Source organism: Diadema antillarum, unplaced genomic scaffold, assembly GCF_040938485.1.
Source record: "Diadema antillarum isolate AM-2024a unplaced genomic scaffold, OU_Dant_1.0 seq00000855_RagTag, whole genome shotgun sequence".
NCBI classification, from domain to species: domain Eukaryota; kingdom Metazoa; phylum Echinodermata; class Echinoidea; order Diadematoida; family Diadematidae; genus Diadema; species Diadema antillarum.
The window spans coordinates 18695-36976 of record NW_027271726.1 but is presented as its reverse complement, the minus strand read 5'-3'; the positions used below and the strand labels follow the sequence as shown (position 1 = coordinate 36976).

The 18282-nt window shown below is 38.6% G+C and overlaps 1 protein-coding gene across 1 annotated transcript; it reads left to right on the top strand.

Moving 5' to 3' along the window:
• The first annotated feature begins 1289 nt into the window (after positions 1-1289).
• On the top strand, positions 1290-14236 carry LOC139740472 (uncharacterized). Its single transcript, XM_071651067.1, has 13 exons — positions 1290-1453; positions 3321-3481; positions 5450-5574; positions 5958-6087; positions 7074-7297; positions 7947-8038; positions 8736-8974; positions 9201-9264; positions 9712-9842; positions 10764-10882; positions 11692-11824; positions 13243-13339; positions 13919-14236. The coding sequence occupies exons 1-13, from the start codon at positions 1315-1317 to the stop codon at positions 13966-13968; spliced, it is 1704 nt and encodes a 567-aa protein (XP_071507168.1). The 5' UTR covers positions 1290-1314; the 3' UTR covers positions 13969-14236.
• The last annotated feature ends 4046 nt before the right edge of the window (positions 14237-18282 follow it).

The following is an 18282-nucleotide window of genomic DNA, read 5'->3' as shown; positions in this document are numbered from 1 at the left end:
CAGTATAAAGAAAATATAAAGAAAATTCAACATATTTTCACTTTTTTCACATAATAAAAGAGCACTTGATTTGGCTCTTTCTAAAGGCAGGGGGAATAATATTACCCATAACATTTGTCGGTAACGAGTCGGGGGAATGTGAACTTTTTTCATAAGATGAAATTTTGTGAAATTCTCTTTATATTATCCTTATATTGTTGTACGCATGTGACATCTAAGTTATTCACACACTGCAGTAGTCTTCTCATCCAGCGGTTACTGCACAAAAACTTCAAAAATTCATAACTTTTGAACGGATTGTCCGATTTTCCTCAAACTTTCAATGATGTGTTCTACTAATATTGCTACATTCTCTCAATCCTTATGTCTATGAAGGTGAACTTGTCCTTTAAAAATCACATTTAAATCATATTCAAAGATTTGCACGCACGTGTAACGCTGAAGGATAAGTTCACTATGAGTTTGGTTAGAAAGTAAGACCGGTGTTTCCATGGAGGCCAGGCCCATCAGCTTTCAGGAGCCGCGAACCGGGGGTGGGGGTGGGGTGGGGGCTGCACCCCCTCCCCCCCCCCCCCCCCACACAAAAGAAATAAAAACAAAAATAAAAAAACCGGAAAGAATCACAGCACCCATGAATTTCAATTCCCAATTCCACCTGTATTCCGCCCTGAAATTCTTCCCGTCTAACGGGGGGGGGGGGGGGGGGGGGGGGGGGGGGGGCACTATTGACCTTGACACCCCCACTTGTCCTGTCAGTCCCCTCACACTGAAAAAAAAAAACACAAATACAAAAACCTTCGGCGCCTCTGTCTTTAATTTCAATGGTCGGCATAAAGAATCAAATTGATTTTGCCTATCATCATATACGAAATAACAATTTTCCTTTTTTATACCTTCTATTGTACCAATTGGATCATTGATAGTAAATGTAAAAATCTGTATTTATATATTTGCTTATTCATATTCTTATTTCATTTATTTATTTTTATTTTACATTTATTTATTTTTATTTATTTCTTTATTATTTCCTCTCTTTTTTTACGAGGGCGGTGGAGCCCTACTTTCTGCTCAGAGTAGCGGCCCGTCGAGAGATGAAAACAAAAACAAACACGTGGGGTCACTGGGTACCGTGCGTTGTACACTGATTACGCAACAGTCCTCCTTCCTGCTGAACGTTTGTGCACGGCGCACCACCACTGCTGGCGGATGGATGGGGCTGCGTGTGTGGACAATCGCACTCTATCAACAGCACCGATGACACTACACAGTAGAACAGTGGGTGTGTACTTCGCATGAACATGGGGATCTGCCGACATGACCACAGCCAGAGACATTATAGTTAGCAGCCATCAGCAAGCCATCGAGACTGTAAGATCCTTCCAAGACGAAACGTCAACGAAATATGTATCTGTAACTACTCAAAAACATTACGGCAAAGTCGAGTTTGATTACAGTGAGTATACGGCCCGGGTCTCGGCTCCGGGCGCGCTAACCAGGCAGTAGTATTACATGTTGGGGTATAATTTATTGGGGTGGGCACGAGAACAGAAAACGTAATTTTGATTTATTCACCTGTATTTACCTGTCTTGTTGGGCTTCTGGAAAAGCAGTAGTTTTGTAATGCCCTCCCACTTTCAGCAGGTTTCCACTGTATATCAAACTTAAATCCTCGTCTTTTATTGCAGTAATGATTACTACTCTTTGAGATGATACTCTCTGCGGAATTGTTAACTTGTTGTAGGCCTACTTCTTTGACAGGAATGCATGTATGCTACTTCTGACTTGAATCTGTTAATAGTTGCTTCCACAGCTGACTTTCGTAGCATGTTCCAGTGTACAGTGAGATATACTACCCTGTGAGTGAAGTTGTTTTTCCTGATATTCAGACATGAATGCTGTTTCTGGATCTTGAATTTACCTGAAAACCTATGCACCAAGGTTTGACCACCTGTCCCACAATTCAGCTGCATAAAAAGCACAGGTTTCTATGATATGCACAATGTAGCCGACAGTCAAATCTAGACAGCATTATGGTTGAATTTTGATTTTATGGGCGGCTTGCTTTTAATACAGTTCGACCTTGATTATTTACCAGCCACATCAGGACCAGCAGACATCGGGATTTATATGCGATTTGGACGGATAAAAGAGATATGCTCAAATGCCATTCATTCAGATAAAGTGACCTGCTTTAACCTGTTGAGGACGGACTGATTTTCCTACAAAACGCATATCCCACAGACACCTGCCTGAGTGTACTCGGGACTCGTCCTCGGCGGGTTGAACATGGTGCCATCCTAACTGCGAAACACAGCGCGAACGCGGAACGCGAAGGGAGCACTCCAGAGTTCGTGCCATCCCTGCTTGAAACAAGTGTTATCTCCAAATAGGGCTGTATATGCAGCCTGTGAAGATGAAGCAACATTGCAACAATGGTACACTCCGCTTGTAGTATTGTGGGTAGAATGTATGTTTGGCTCAGCGTGCAGACATTCCATGGGAGCAATTGTCACAGGAGCATATGTCATGGAACTGTAGTATGCAGACCAAGATAAGATGTAAAACAAAAAAGAGTGCGTAATACTATAAGCGACCAGAATATGAGTTAATATCATCATCATCATCATCATCATCATCATCATCATCAGGTGCCATACTCTGCCAGTACTCTGGTGACCCCTCTCTCCTGTAGTGATGTGTCACTTCGGAACTTATGTAACAGGGTAGTTTTTTTTGAGCATTCATCATTTCAAAGACTTTTATTTGTCAAGTTGCTGTTGTTGTTCTTTTTTATATTGTTCATCCGAGTGATTTCTTGCCTAACTGGTGCTGGAATTGCCTCTGGGAATATCAAATGTTCCGAGGAGTAAGATGAGATTTGTATGACAGCACGAGATATTATATGGAAGACAAATTTGAGCAGTATGTGTAATTTCTAGTTCCTTGAGAACATCTAAATTGGATTTTGGTTTAGACTGTTGTATATCAAAAGCTGATTTTCCATGTCAAATTATCAATTCATTCAGGAACCAAGTACCAAAGAAGGAAATATTAACTACACTTTCCATGTGTGGGTACATGAGAACCTTTCAAAGATCTTTTGAGTGTATTTGTTGCATAGTTATTGCATTAATACGAAATACCGGTATGTATTTGCAAGTGTGCATTGCAGTCCAATAATGTGAAAGTATAATGCAGTGACCATGATCTTGAAGTTGAGCATGATTTTCATGTGTTTTTTTTTTTATTCATGTTGTGTACTTGCTCATTATGTGAAATTACTACAAAAAGCCCAAACTTTGATAACATTTCGTCTGTAGATTTGGACCACAAAAAGATACGATGGCAACTAGAATGCAGTCATCCTATTCCGTTTGATGGTATTCCATTCATCTTTATTGGAAAGCGCATCCTGCAGTGTCATATGGGACCGGACAGGCAGGCAAAGTTAAAAGAAGCAAGACGCTTGGAAAAGGAGCAGGTACAACATTTTCACCACAGTACATAAAATTACAATATATCACATTCAGTTGTAGATTTTGGTCCAGGCAACAGCTCTATAAATTATTGCTTTTGAAATGAATTCATCGTGTGAATTCATGTGTGACTTCGGATGGTTACAGTAGTGATGTATGTAAGAATGCTTTAAGATATGTCCTTTTGCTCTTTACAAGCTTGGAGGTATTTGAAACGAGGTATGATGATAGTGAGGACTTCACTGTGGTTTGCAAACTACCCCGGTATCTTTAAATCACAGTCAAGCCATTTTGCTTGTCTTCAGTAACAGAAGAGATCAAGTCCGGATCACTGTAGATGGAAGTTCCACCTGTTTTTGTCTACGGTTATAATACTCTAAAATTTGCATAATGTCACACATAGTTATATTCTTCTTGTATGCATTTTAATACATTCACACTTCATTTTCCTGAAAACTATTTGACATGAGATGTGTTCCTCCCTTTTCCTGCATGTCATGTGCTTGTATGATTATTGATGACAGTTTATATGCCACCTTTACTCTTATCTTTATTTGAATGTAGTTTTTATGCCTCCGCCACGAAGTGGTGCCGGAGGCATTATGTTTTCGGGTTGTCCGTCCGTCTGTCCGTCCTTTCGTCCGTCCGTAATGAATTTTGTGGACAGCGTAACTGTCAAAGCCTTTTGAGGTATCCTAATGAAACTTGGCATGTTTGTGTATTAGGGGGTGAAGTTGTGCCTATCAACTTTTGGGTGCACCTGCTCAAGGTCAAATGTCAAAAGGTCAAGGTCAAATACATAAAATTTCACTATTTCCACCATATCTATGCAATGCCTGAAGATATTCTCTTGAAACTTAGTGTATACATGTATTACCCAATCAAAATTCTGTGGTGAAAGTTTGGGTCATGAGGTCAAAGGTCAAAAGGTCAAGTAAAAATATTAAAACTTCACTTTTTTTCTCCGTACCTTGGAAATTGTTCAAGGTATCTTCATGGAACAAAGTATATATACATGTACTGACTGGCAGTGATTATCTAGAGAATTTAGGGTTCATGGGGTCAAAGGTCAGGGGTCAAAGGTCAAGGGCAACACTTCAAAATTTTACCATTTCGCTCATGTTTATGCAATGCCAGCAGGATTATTTTTTTTTTTACACTTGGTGTATGGATGTATAACCTAATAAAGTAGAGATTCTCTTGAAAGTTTTTTTTAGTTTTTTATTTTTTTTTGCCTCAAAGGTCAAAAGGTCACAGATCAAATGAAAGTGCTGAACTAACTTTTTCCTCCATATCTTGGAAGTGCTTCAAGTTATCTTGAAACTTACTACATATTTATGCATGTTCTGCCTGACAGTGATTATCTTATGAATTTTAGGGTCAAAGGCCAGATGAAAATGGTAACAATTTGCTAGACTATTCAATACAGAAATTGCACCTTGAAAATTGCTCAATGCATTTTTATAAACGTATGAATGGGTCAAAGTCAAGTTAAAGTCCGTAAATCCCCAAATACATGCTCTCCTATTCATCCAATTAAACCTAGGTCAAGGAAGGTGAACATTCAACACATTTGTGTCAAACTTGTCAGTTTAATATTTTGCCAATTTTGTGAAAATGTATCACACATTGTCTACATGCACTAGAACTATTAGGAGAATCATGCATTATGGCGGAGGCATACCAATAGCGACATTTCTAGTTTAACATGCTTTGTTTTTGCTGTTGGTAGTGCTTACCCCATCTTCTGCTTTAAATAAATATGTCCCATGTAATACATTCATTCTAAATTTATGTCAGTAAGGCTAATCATGTGATCATGCATTAGAAGTTGTAATGTGTGTAGGGTTTGTGCAATGTATGTGGAAAGGTTGATATATCTTCCAGATACAGTCACTTCAACTATCTTTCTACAGACATTGTTTTAGCTTATAATACAATCTTGTGTGTATTTTTCATTTGCTTTTTTTCAGAGAGATTTATCAAAGAAGCCTCATGCTAGAGCTAATACAACAAAGAAAGTGGATTGCCCAGCTGAAGTCAGTATCAAGTGCATCGCAAAGTTTCCAGAGTATAAAGTGAGTTCATGGGACTACAGGTAAGTCTGTCTACAGGTAGGGGTGTGCCAAAAGTCACTTCTACTCCTTACAGTGCATATTGATATGCAGACTATGTGATTATTGCATGCCTTGCATGACTTATGTTATTTATTTGACAAAGAATAGCTGGCATATTTGTAAGATGAAGAAGGAATATGGTCTAGTACATGAAAGATTGCATTATCAATGTGTTGCACCAGTAGGAACATCAGAGTAGTCGAGACTTGATCTACAAGACAAAAAAAAATAGATGAGAAAGTGGCAGACAAGATATATCTCTTTATTGACAATTCATGAAGGAAAACTTCATAGACGTAATTTATTGTACTGTATATCTTGTCTGTATTTTGTTTGATGGATAGCTTTCAAAGGACACCGGTAGATTGCGCAAGTCGGTAGCAGCCGCACTGCGGAGGGACCTGGCAAAGAAGGGGAGTGACGTTCCGGCCACACTCTTCTATCACGTCCATCTTCCAGGACTGAGTGACCACAAGCATCACGAGATCAGTCCGGTATGATTTAGCAAAGCAAACTCCAGTATTATGATTCAACTGTATAAGTTGTACTGAATATTACGATAAATTTCTGAATCACTAATTTTGCAACTTGTCACTCCATTTATTGGTTTAACAGTCACTGCTTTCCAGGTGGCTGTCCTGCCTGTCATTAGAGTGTGGGGACCTCCTGGAGATGATTTTAACTTAAAGATCATGGTTTTTACTGGCACAACACTGATTTTATGATTATGAAAATAGAAAATGGTTATTGTGCAGCATCACCTTGCTGTCACAGCCCATTCCATCCCAGGTTGGCTTGAAAAAGAAACTGCTTCAGGTTTGACCTCATCTTGATTGTTCCGAGATATGCTTCAAAGTAGTGTTTGGATAATTCCATGCACACATGTGATGATGTCAGTGCTTTGTGAACAATTATAATAATGTGCCAATTACTTTGGATTTTGGATTTTTTATGTTGAGGTTTATATTTTGTATCCGTTGCAGACATGTCAGTTACTTTATACACACTTGGCGACATGAATTTGAATGTGATGTATTTGTACTTACATGTTGTATATTTCTCTGTTTGTTTGTATGGTTTTTATGAAGTATTGAATAAATGAATCCAATTATAATAATGTGTTAATTACTTAACGTTAACTTGCCAAGCTTTCTCACCAGCATTCATGAATCCGTGTAAACTAGACCTGGTTGTAAAGTTAAGCCCAGTCAGGTGCAGCAATAAGCCGCAGACCAGCACGAAGGTTATGGTGACACAATAGGGACTGGGGGATTAGGTAATACAATATCTATTTGCTGACATTTAGTTCCTGGACATCTGTGCCAGTCAACAAAGCAGGCACCCCAGCATACATGCTAACCTGCAAACAAAGCACAGATCAAGGGTTAAAGCTCTGGGTCTAGTAATTATAGTTATTTCCTTAAAGACAATAAAAGCCATAGTTTGCCCATCATTTATGTGCCCTTTGCCATTTTGCTAGATTACTGGAGCCAAGGAGCAGCTGGATCCAGAGATTGTCGGGAAGATTCAAGAGCTTGTTTCAGGGGGAGTGGATAACATCAAAGAGTTGGAACAACGTCTAGGCTCTTTTGTCAGAAACGAGGTCCTCCCGACTGACTCCAACCTAGCCGCTGGTCGGCACAGATACAACCCAACAGCAGCTGAGACCAGGTCCCATTTGAGAAGGGCCAGGAACTCCAACGGGTGAGCCCACAAAAATCATCTATTAAAGGGATCGTATAGTGTTGGTTGAGACCAAACTTCAGGTTTCTAGCACTTTTTTGGTGAGATAATGAGAACCTCTTATGAAATATGAAAGAGCATGTAATTCCAATCCAACTTTGATTTGATGAAAATTGGTTTTGAAATGGCTGAGATATCCAAAACAGGGCAATCCTAATAAAAGGTGGTACCCACCTTTTATTACGATCACTTTGTTTTACTTTTTTTTTTTTGGATGTCTCGGCCATTCCAAAACCAATTTTCATCAAATAAACTTTGAATTCCTGGTAGAATGGTATGCTCTGTACTATTTCATAAGTGGTTTCTTGGTATCTCGCAAAAAGTTAAAAGCCCAATCCTCATCTCCACCAATACTATACCATCCCAAGTGTGTCACCATTCTCTGAATAAACACACATTAGTGACATTTTGAGGAAAATAGTACCATCGATTCAAAATTTGTGAATCCTGAAAGATAAGGTGCCGTCATTGCTGGGTACGGAAACTACCAGAGCTCATGATGTCATTTTGAACAATAATATGAAGAAAATACAAGAAGAATTCCACAAAATCTCATTCTTCAGTGGTATCACTTAATTTTGTCTTCATGTGTTCTGTTTTTGCCAAGCAGTGGAACTATGACTACCGGCGAGTCCGTTATTGAGTCATGGTCAAATCGGATGTGGAGCAATGTACAACATGTCTCCTCCTTTCAGTGGGAAGGTAATTGTGTGGTTTTTGACATTGAAAAAACAAAACAAGAATGTGGTTAATACAAATCAGGTGCTCACAGAAAATTTATTTTGTTGATGTCCTCTAGCCACTATCTTGCAAAAAATTAACAATCTGTGTCTTGCAATAATGCGGTTTGTTAGTTATGATCGTTGTTACAGACTATGTCAATGTTTGCTTTGAATAAGTGGCATTTCAGATCTCACAGTCATTCTTACTGCCCATTCTCTTCCTTTTTCTTGGAAAACAAGGAGTGCTGCGAGTTATAACTTAGCAAAAATTGTAAATGAGGTCGTGGATTTGTCTTTATTTCAAACTGATGATTAGGATATCTGTTGGGTCAGCCTATGTAGTAGGTACTGTTGAAAGGTGAACAGAGAAATATTAACCCGTTGAGGACGGTTTGATTTTGCTACAACAGGCATTTTCCATAGATGCTTGCCCGAGTATACTCAGGATTCGTCCTCAATGGGTAAAGGATCCACTTTTTAATAGTTTTGTAGAGTCTACAGGTATGATAAAGGTCCATATAGATTTAACTTGCTCTGTGGGTGAAAAGAGGGTCTGCTATAAATTAGCTTTTGCATGCAGGTAAAAAGAGACTCCCATACTTCAAACTCTGTTTTCAGATGAAAAGCAATTACTGTAGTTAACTGTCCACTGGTGATAACAATGACTAATTCTGCAGGTGAAAAGAGGATCCAGTACAGACCCTTCATTGTGAATGGGACCCAGGTTGGGGTCATCCCACCCTTGACCCTTAACGCCCTTGGGTCTGATCCCAACCTCTTCCAGTGGGCCAACGATGGCATCCACCTGTCGCCAGCCCTCGCCACGTATGCAGAGAGGACAGCAAAGGTTGCCGACTTCCTGCAGCGATGCAGAGAGACCGATGCCTTCGTTGCTCTTCGGGGATGGAGAAATGAGGTACATGTACAGTGTGCATTTAATTTTGATGGCAGTTTGTGATTCATTCCTGCACTTCACTTGTAGACATCCTCCCCCCACCCCACCCTCTTTCCTGAGAATGGAAGTCTTGTTCCAACAAGCTTTGTGGTCACTGAATAATTCTCACAGACTCTCATTTGTTTTTTCATTTGTAAAATGCAAATTTGAATTTATTTGAATATTTTTTTTTCTTTTTTTAATACAGAATTATGCAGTGAGTAAATCATTCAGTGACACACCTTTGCTGGAAATGGAACGATCTGCCACAAGTGAGTTCTTCCATTTTTCTATAATTTGATAAATCTTTTTTTCTCTTTTGAAAGGTCTTATATTTGATTATTGCCATATGTTTCTCTTCTGAATACATAGGGCATTGTATTTCAGCTGCAGTGTGAAAGATTTTAATTTACCACATCACGGATGTCAGGGATGTATGATTAGATTGAGATCTCTGAGATTGATATAACTGGTTTATTGATTGAACTAATTTATTGGAAACTGCTTGAATCCAGTGACTAGTTTTCTAACCATTTCTATGGTAGATGTATTTTGTTGTACAGGTGCAAATTACATATAGTTTAAAATTGTAAAGACAGACCAACAGGAAATGTGCTACAGTCAGAAAATCAGTGTTCAATGATTTTTGTAAGCGTTTGTGACAGCTTAAGTCCGAATCATGTGATACTAACTGTGACTTTTATGTTCGTGCAATCTAGGTCTCTTTGGCATCAAGCAGTATGGTGTACATGTGAATGGTTACTGTAGACATCCAACAAAGGGGCTGTGTCTGTGGATCGGGAGACGATCTCCAACCAAGCAGACCTACCCTAACAAGCTGGACAACATAGTGAGTCACATACGACTTCAAACGGGACATGCAATTTGTATGACCTTTGCACTGTCTTTCCATGCCCATCCAAACAACAGACATAGCAAAACAAAACAGAACAGAGTATGGTAGTTCAGTTGGTGGAGGAAAATCATCCATTGTAGAAATATCAACTGAAGGAGAACAAGAAAACCCAAACAAACCAAACAAAAATTGGCCAACATCTGCATATGTAGAGTCATATTCACCAGTTTCATCTGCATGTTATAGATATGTGATAGCATCAAATGCACACACACACTTGCATGCAGCCATTTACCTCTTACAAATCACTCCATATAATATGCATTTTGTGGTGTTAAATTGGAATGAAATTACCCATGTGTGGAGTTTGTGGCAGTCATGTGAAGGGGCAACACATATTGAAGAAGAATATTGATTCTGCTAAGATAGAAATGTTTCTGTGTCATTACATATTCTTTGGAATTATATGAGTTTATGCATTATATTTTGATGATATCAGTTTGTGTAATACCTTCTCTGGTTTTTAACAAAAAAAGGAGTACAGTATCTTCATTCATGCATAAAATTGCAGAGAAAAGCGAATGTAAAATGTAGATGAGATATTGCTGCAAAGTACACATTTCATAATGTGAGTTTAGACTGGTCAAGCTCAAAGCTGCATCATACATTACTGTAAACGCTGAAATTCTCATGCTACATTAATTTCCGCGTATTATTTCGCGCTACTTCTGGCTAGCGTGAATTCTAAAAACCGCAAAAATATCTTCACAGTTTTTTCTGTACGTTCTGAATGGGTTGACAATTGTGTAGCGCGAATTCAAGAACCCGAGAATGTGTTTTTGAGTCGCACAGCGTGAAAAATTAATCACGCAAAAATATCAACGCTTACAGTAACTGGTTTGTGTTTCCTTGCAGGCTGCAGGGGGTCTGGCAGCAGGCCTGGGGGTGAAAGAGTGTATGATGAAAGAGTGTGAAGAGGAGGCTAGCATACCCAGGGAGGTCAGTGAAAAGGCTGTCTCTGTGGGAACCATCAGGTCAGTGACAGAGCAACTAGAAAATTTACATTTCTAATTCATACTTTTGGCATCATCTTAGAGAAAAATAATAGGAGCAGGAAATATATGTAAACAAAGCACATTGTTCACACTTGCATAGTATGAGAATGTGTATGGTGTTTGCATATAGTTAATATCTTGTGCATAATTATGTATGCTTTTATGTATGTTCCCAAGATACATATATCTCAGAAGATCAAAAGGCTATATAGTCAGGTTACTTTGATATGTTGCAAATAGTGCTGTTCTGTGCTTAAGATCATATATATTTTATATACATATTTGTTGTCCCTGTTTGGCACTGTTCATTGTCTTTGAACAGATAATGCTTTCTTATTTCTTATCAACTCTACCTATATTTGCTGAGCTGTACAAGAATGAATCCTAATCCAGCCTTTCAGTCAGGCCAGTTTTCAGTTTTCTTTATACCTTAGAACAAAAGATGCAATATAGAGTGAGCTTTGATGTAAGTGATACGAAAAATCCAATAACTTCAAAACAATACCTTGGTATGATATATCTATATTCACTGTAGAAAATCATGACATTTGATAGTAGGCAGCCTTTGCTGGGACTGTCAAGATATCAGCAGACACTTGTGTCCGAAGCTTACTGATTGTGTCATTCCTTCCGAATCTCAAAGGTAAAATCCTCTGTGTTTATATAATTTGCCTCCTCTGTGGAATGTAGTGACAACTTTCTTTGGCTTTCCATAATCCATCATTGCATGACCCAGTGAGTACCCCTCATCTCAAATTAAACCCACATTCCCCATCATAAAATTTCAGCTACTTCTTTGAAGATGAAAGGGGACTCTTCCCTGAGACACAGTTCATCTTTGACCTGGAGCTCTCCCCAGAGTTCGAACCCAAAGTGTGTGATGGAGAGGTCAGTGAGTTCTATCTCTGGCCAGTAGAGAAGGTGAGTTATAGTACATAAGGGAAATTGAGTGAGTTCTGATTTATCCAGGTAACGTTCAATAAATTTACAAAATTAAATCATTGCATCTTGACCCACTGTTTTTAATTCCAAGAATGGTTTCACATCTGATCCTGGATGCTTCATCAGCTCATCTGATTTGGTGGTAGGAGAATGTCTTTGCCGATCGGCGCAGTAATGCACTGTCAACGTTATTGTTCGGAGTCAGCCATCAAGGAATTCTGCGGATTACAGAGTTGTAAACCCGGGAGAGGTGAGGTTAGACAGGGGTCTGGAAAGCCATCTGTCAACTCCAAGAACTCAACCTGTAATAAGGGGGGAGGACTGTGACACAACCTCTTCCGAGTGTACAACTCTGTAATTTGCAGAATTCCTCGACGACCGACCACGAACAATAAAGTCAGCAGTGAGTCTGCGCCGATTGGCAAAGACATTTTCCCACTAAATCAGACAAGCTGATGAAGCGTCCAGGATGGGACGTGAAACCAATCCCGGAATTAACAGTAAGTCTAGATGCAATGATTTAATTTTGTACTCTTACTATATGTAGGAAGTGAAGCATGTTACACCACAGCAAGTTAGTGTTGTATTCATAGAATTGGCAGAGAAACTTTGTATACCTTTGGCATGTAAGCATACATACTCATGCTGATAACCTTTATTTGTGGGCAATGTGCAATTTGTTGTACATGTGTATGTCCCATGGGGTTTAAATTCTAGATTCTGTCAAAAAGTTTAATCTCTATCAGCATAGTATCTAATGAGCTGTTTGAAAAGTCCAATGAATGGGCTATGCCTTTATGACAAACTTGAATTCACAAAAATTATGTACCTTAAAGGGGGAATGTACTTTATAAAACAGTCATTTTTATTGAAATGTAAAAAGCAAAACATCAGATTAATAGTGAAAAGGTGAGTCATGGACCAGTTGAAAAAAAAAAAGAAATTTGTTCAGGTACCAGGTAGTCATCTGATACAGTGTCCTACAGGAACCATGGAATAGCTGTGATGGTTACAAAACAGGCATTGTCCAATGGTAACCTCAAATAGTTGAGGTGGTTACAAATGTAATGAGGTCCTTGAGAACCACAAATAGTTTTGATGGTTATGAAATTTGCATTGTCGTATGGTAACTGCAAATTGTTGTGATGGTTGCTATACTGATTAATCCTTTTGAGAACCACAAAGTAGTTGTGATGGCCACAGAACTAAAAACGAAAAGTTGATATTGCAAAATGCAGACTGGGGAGGGGGAATTTTAATAGTAAACTACCCTACACACGTATGAAGCAACCTTCACAGGTAAGGGCTCTAACAAGGACACATCAAATACAATTAATGACAACTTTGCACATTTCCTCTGACAGCGTTTTAACCTGCTCTATGTATTACTGTCATAGGTGAAGCAGGAAATCGCATCAGATCAGTTCAAGCCAAACTGTGGTCTCGTTAACCTTGACTTTCTACTGAGACATGGCTACATAACTCCAGATACAGGTAATCAGTGCTTCCCGTGTACTATAGACTGTGATTGGTTCAAACCTTAGAATTTGGCATGAAAAACTTGATTGAACATGACTTAAAGTGGAAGCCTATTCCATGTTTAAAGTTTCTCAAATGAATGAATTCAATTCAGACAATAATATCATTCCCCAAACTGATTGCATCTGTGACTGCATTCAGATTACTGTCTTGTGAAACACAGCTTTTTAATAGTTCTGTAAAATCCTTACATTATGTGTCTACAAATGTAATTTCAAAAATGAACTTTCAGGTAGTTTTGTTTTAGTTTATTTCTTGTATGAGATTCTACTTGAACTGGGAGTGCAGGTGTGAATATTATTACTCCTCAAATTGCATCCTGTAGGCATTGCTTGTGATAATAGCATGTAAAATAATTATGAACTTTTATTGACGTAATAGCCCATGCTACATTGAAAGATATAACAATACATCGTACTAATTTGAATTTTTTTACAAAAGTCCACAATTCACTAAACTGTTTTTACTGTCATTGATTATTGATTAGCCTATCACTGATTATTGATTAACCTGCCATTTTAATTGCTTTCACAGAGCCACACTACATCGACTTCACAACCAAAATGCATCAGATTCAGTTTTGAAGTCAACAACTGAGGGAGAAGTGTCACACACGGATGCACCTGCCTCAGGGATATGGATACAGAAGAGCACCGAGTTGAAAACATTAACATGAAAACTATGATTCTCCATGGAAACTGCCAATCTCGCCCACACTTTCATTCCGTGTACTATCTTTAGCTGTTGCATATCATGATTAGGATCAGGATATGAGATACATTATTTCTCAGTGACCTATGCAAAAAATAGAATCGATGTTCGTGTGTGAATTACTGACCCTCTTGTGTTGAGCTTGCCTTCATCTGGTGAGAAACATTCATCCCAGAGATTATATTAATAATAGTAATAGTAATAGTAATAATAATAATAATAATAATAATGAGGTCTTATTTATCCAGGTTAGCCTCTTCAGTGTTGCCACTGCTCTACCAGAGGGCCCTGCCATTATTATTACCCTGGTGTTGCCAGGTACTCATTTATTCACCTGGGTCGAGCAGGACATAGTCGGTAAAACATCTTGTCCAAGGACGTAAGCACTGGGCGGGATTCGAACTCGGGTCCTCCGATCGGGAGTCGGGAGTCATATCCACTGTGCCACAGTGCCCCCATTTTATCTTGGTGAACATTGTCGCTGCTATGGAAGAATCCTATGATTCTGAAGTCTTGCCGTCTGCACTGTTGAGAATTGGAATACATTTATAGACTGCTACATGCAGCATGCCGTAACTTTTTTATGCCTTTGCCACGAAGTGTTGCCGGAGGCATTATTTTTCATAATTTTGCTGTGGTGGTCTGAAGAATGAGCCACATACATTTGTACTTCAAATCTGAAAACCACAATGTCAGTTTGTTCATGAGCCCATTTTATATGCTGCAGTGTTCAGTGAAATAATGTGTAAGGATTGTATAAAGATGTTTTCACATGCCTGCAGAAACTGTCAATAATTTTCTTTAAAATGGATACATACGCATAGGAAACATGTGAAATAGTGCTGTGATAACACAATTTCAGTTGAGTAATGGTAAAAATATGAAATACTAGCCAAAAGTTAGACTGACAGTATGTATTGCAATCTGAGGACATTATTATGTGGTCATGGTTGATACATGTACATAATGTTCTACTGTATAATAAATTATATACTGTATAATTGACAAGTGAAGCCCAGGTACAAAATTCATTGATCTTCCATTTTAAGAGTAAATGGCATGCAGCTTGTTGGAAATGTACTGCTTGGGCTCAATCAATCATCACATAACATTCTACTTACTCAATACTGAACGGCAAGGTGCCTCAAGAATAAAAGTCAGGTAATCAGCCAGATATGTTTCTTGGTAGATGTTTTCCTTGTAATTAGGCTTTAATTATTGGAAACAAATTCCATATACTGTATAACGAGGAATGTTCGCATGCATTTTAATTTCGTGAATTTCGCGAGCGCCAAGATTCGCGAAATTAAAATGCACGCGAAATTTCTTGTCTAGACTATATGCATTGAACGCCAGTGGCAATTCGCGAAAAATTAATGCCACGAAAAAGGCTGTCGGCTCCAATTCGCAAAAATTTCGTGCCGCGAATATATCATGTTTTACAGTATGGTGGAAGATGAATTTTGAGCCCTATTGAAAACTAGTCAACCTTGCCTAAGTCGAATCTATTTGGACTGAAGAAATAGCTTCGACTTAAGAGTATTTTATATATGAGGGATTAAAATCAATAGAAAACAAGAGGACTTGAAAAGACCTTTGACTTAGGCGATTATTTGACTTATGCGAGGTAGACGTAGCAAGGTTGACTGTATGTCTGACTGTATGTCTTACCTTTAAGCTGTTTAAGTTTGTAATATTGTAAATGTTGATTTGTTATACCCCCGCCAAACGAAGTTTGAAGGGGGTATATAGGAATCAGCGGACGGTCGGGCGGTCGGGCGGTCGGGCGGTCGGGCGGTCGGTCCGTTGCAAATCTTGCGTCGCGAACTACTTCCTCAGTTTTCAACCGATTCCCATAAAACTTGGCACAGATGTGTGCCTTGGGTTGTAGATGTGCAAGACATATTTTTTGACAGTACCCAAAAGTACGTTGCCATGGTAACGGCATATTATGGGCAAAAATGGGTACAAATCTTGCGTCGCGAACTCCTCCCACAGTTTTTGATCAATTTTTATGAAATTAAGTTCAGATGTTCATCTGAATATGTTGATGTGCAAGACACATATTTCCGCAGTGGCAAAAAGTGCGTTGCCATGGTAACGGCATGTTATTGGTAAAATATAGGGCAAAATGCTTCATGGCAAAACTACTTCATCAGTGTTCTTCCAATTCTCATGGAATTCATATTGAATGTTTGTCTTAGGATATAGGTCAGCATGACACATTTCTTGACAGTGACAAAAAGTATGTTGCCATGGTAACAGCTCACATATTATGAGCCAAAATGATGGAAAATTTTGTGTTGCAAACTACTTCCTCAGTTTTTGCCCAATTTCCATGAAACTTAGTACAGATGTGTGCCTTTGGTTGTAGATGTGCAAGACGCATTTTTTGACAGTACCCGAAAGTACGTTGCCATGGTAACGGCATAGTAATGGCAGAAGATCAAGGAAAGATCTTGCGGATTTAACTACTTCCTCAGTTTTTTGACCAAAGCTTATGAAATGTGGCACACACCTTGATCTTGGTGGGAAGCTGTGGAAGACATATTTTTCGGACGTGTCGGAAGCTGCGTTGCCATGGTAACGGCATATAAATGGCAGAAGATCAAGGAAAGATATTGCGGATTGAACTACTTCCTCTGTATTCGACTGAAGCTCATGAAATGTGGCACACACATTGGTCTTGGTGGGAAGATGTGCAAGACATATTTTTTGGACATGTCGGAAGCTGCGTTGCCATGGTAATGGCATATTAATGGTGGAAGATCAAGGAAAGATCTTGTGTATTGAACTACTTCCTCAGTTTTTGACAAAAGCTTATGAAATGTGGCACACACAATAGTCTTGGTGGGAAGATGTGCAAGACATATTTTTCGGACGTGTCGGAAGCTGCGTTGCCATGGTAATGGCATTTAAATGGCAGAAGATCAAGGAAAGATCATTCCTTGGGTAAGACTGTCGTCACGGGGCGGGGGTATTAATCACCTGAAGTGATATTTCTAGTTTTCCATGGAAGGACCTATTTTTATGTGGGATGTGCTATTAATATTTCAACTGATTACACCAGAATAAAACATGACACTGCTGTTGTTGGCACTCAGCTTTTCTTGATGAGCGTGTGAATAACAGTATCTCATAATTGATGAAGTTGGTACACAATGCTGTAAATGCTCTGACTGTATTATTGTTTGATCAATACAATGTAAAGATACAACTGTACCTTTCCTTCATCACACAGTTTTGAAACGAACACTGAATGAGAAACCCATATCATATAATGTATCAACTATCCAGCCACATTGGCACAGATTGGTTTTATTTGGCACAAGGTCAAGTATATGACAAGAGTCATTATGTAGTCAAGTTTATGTTGTGTCTTATGTCAAAACCAACTACCTCTGCCAAGATTGCAGAGCATATAAGATAGGCAGTTGTGAAAGTATGTTATCTCATCAGTGCTTATAAATCATTAATGCTTTTATTCTTAAGGTGGCAAAAAGCTTTACATAAGGACATTACAGTGCTTCTTATGTATATCATATATTTCAAATGATTATTGTACGCACAATTCTTGTAAACTACCTAATATTTCATTATACAATAATTTTGAATAAACACCATGTCAAAGAATGCATATCAAAGTTTTATCGATGGTGCAGTCAAGCTTAATGCCAAAGTCGAATGTATGTGGACAGAAGAAATAGCTTCGACTAAGAGAAAATTTAACTTGTGCGGGATTAAATTACGTGTAAATTGAATATAAAGAGAAGGCGACTTGAAAAGACTTTATGCAAGGTCGACTTAGGCAGGGTTTACATGTATGATTGTAAATTACATATTGCAATATGCTGTGGCGGAGAAAACTGTAGTGATGCCTAATCTTTTAAGAAAATCAGGTATGCACACATATAAACAAAACATTTTTTTTTGGGGGGGGGAGGGATTAATGACATGCATTGGTTTTGTATGTAGATTTATGCCCATAAATATGTACTTAAATCCCATATTAGGCAGAATATATTAGAGAAGCGAGATGTGCACAGGATCAATACTGCATGTATAACAATATTCTCCACTGATATCGACAGATTCAGCGGAAGGAAGACCAGGGGAATCTCCCTGAATGACTATCATCATATTTGCCGTGATATTATTTTTCCGAGCAGAGGTATTTTGTACACACA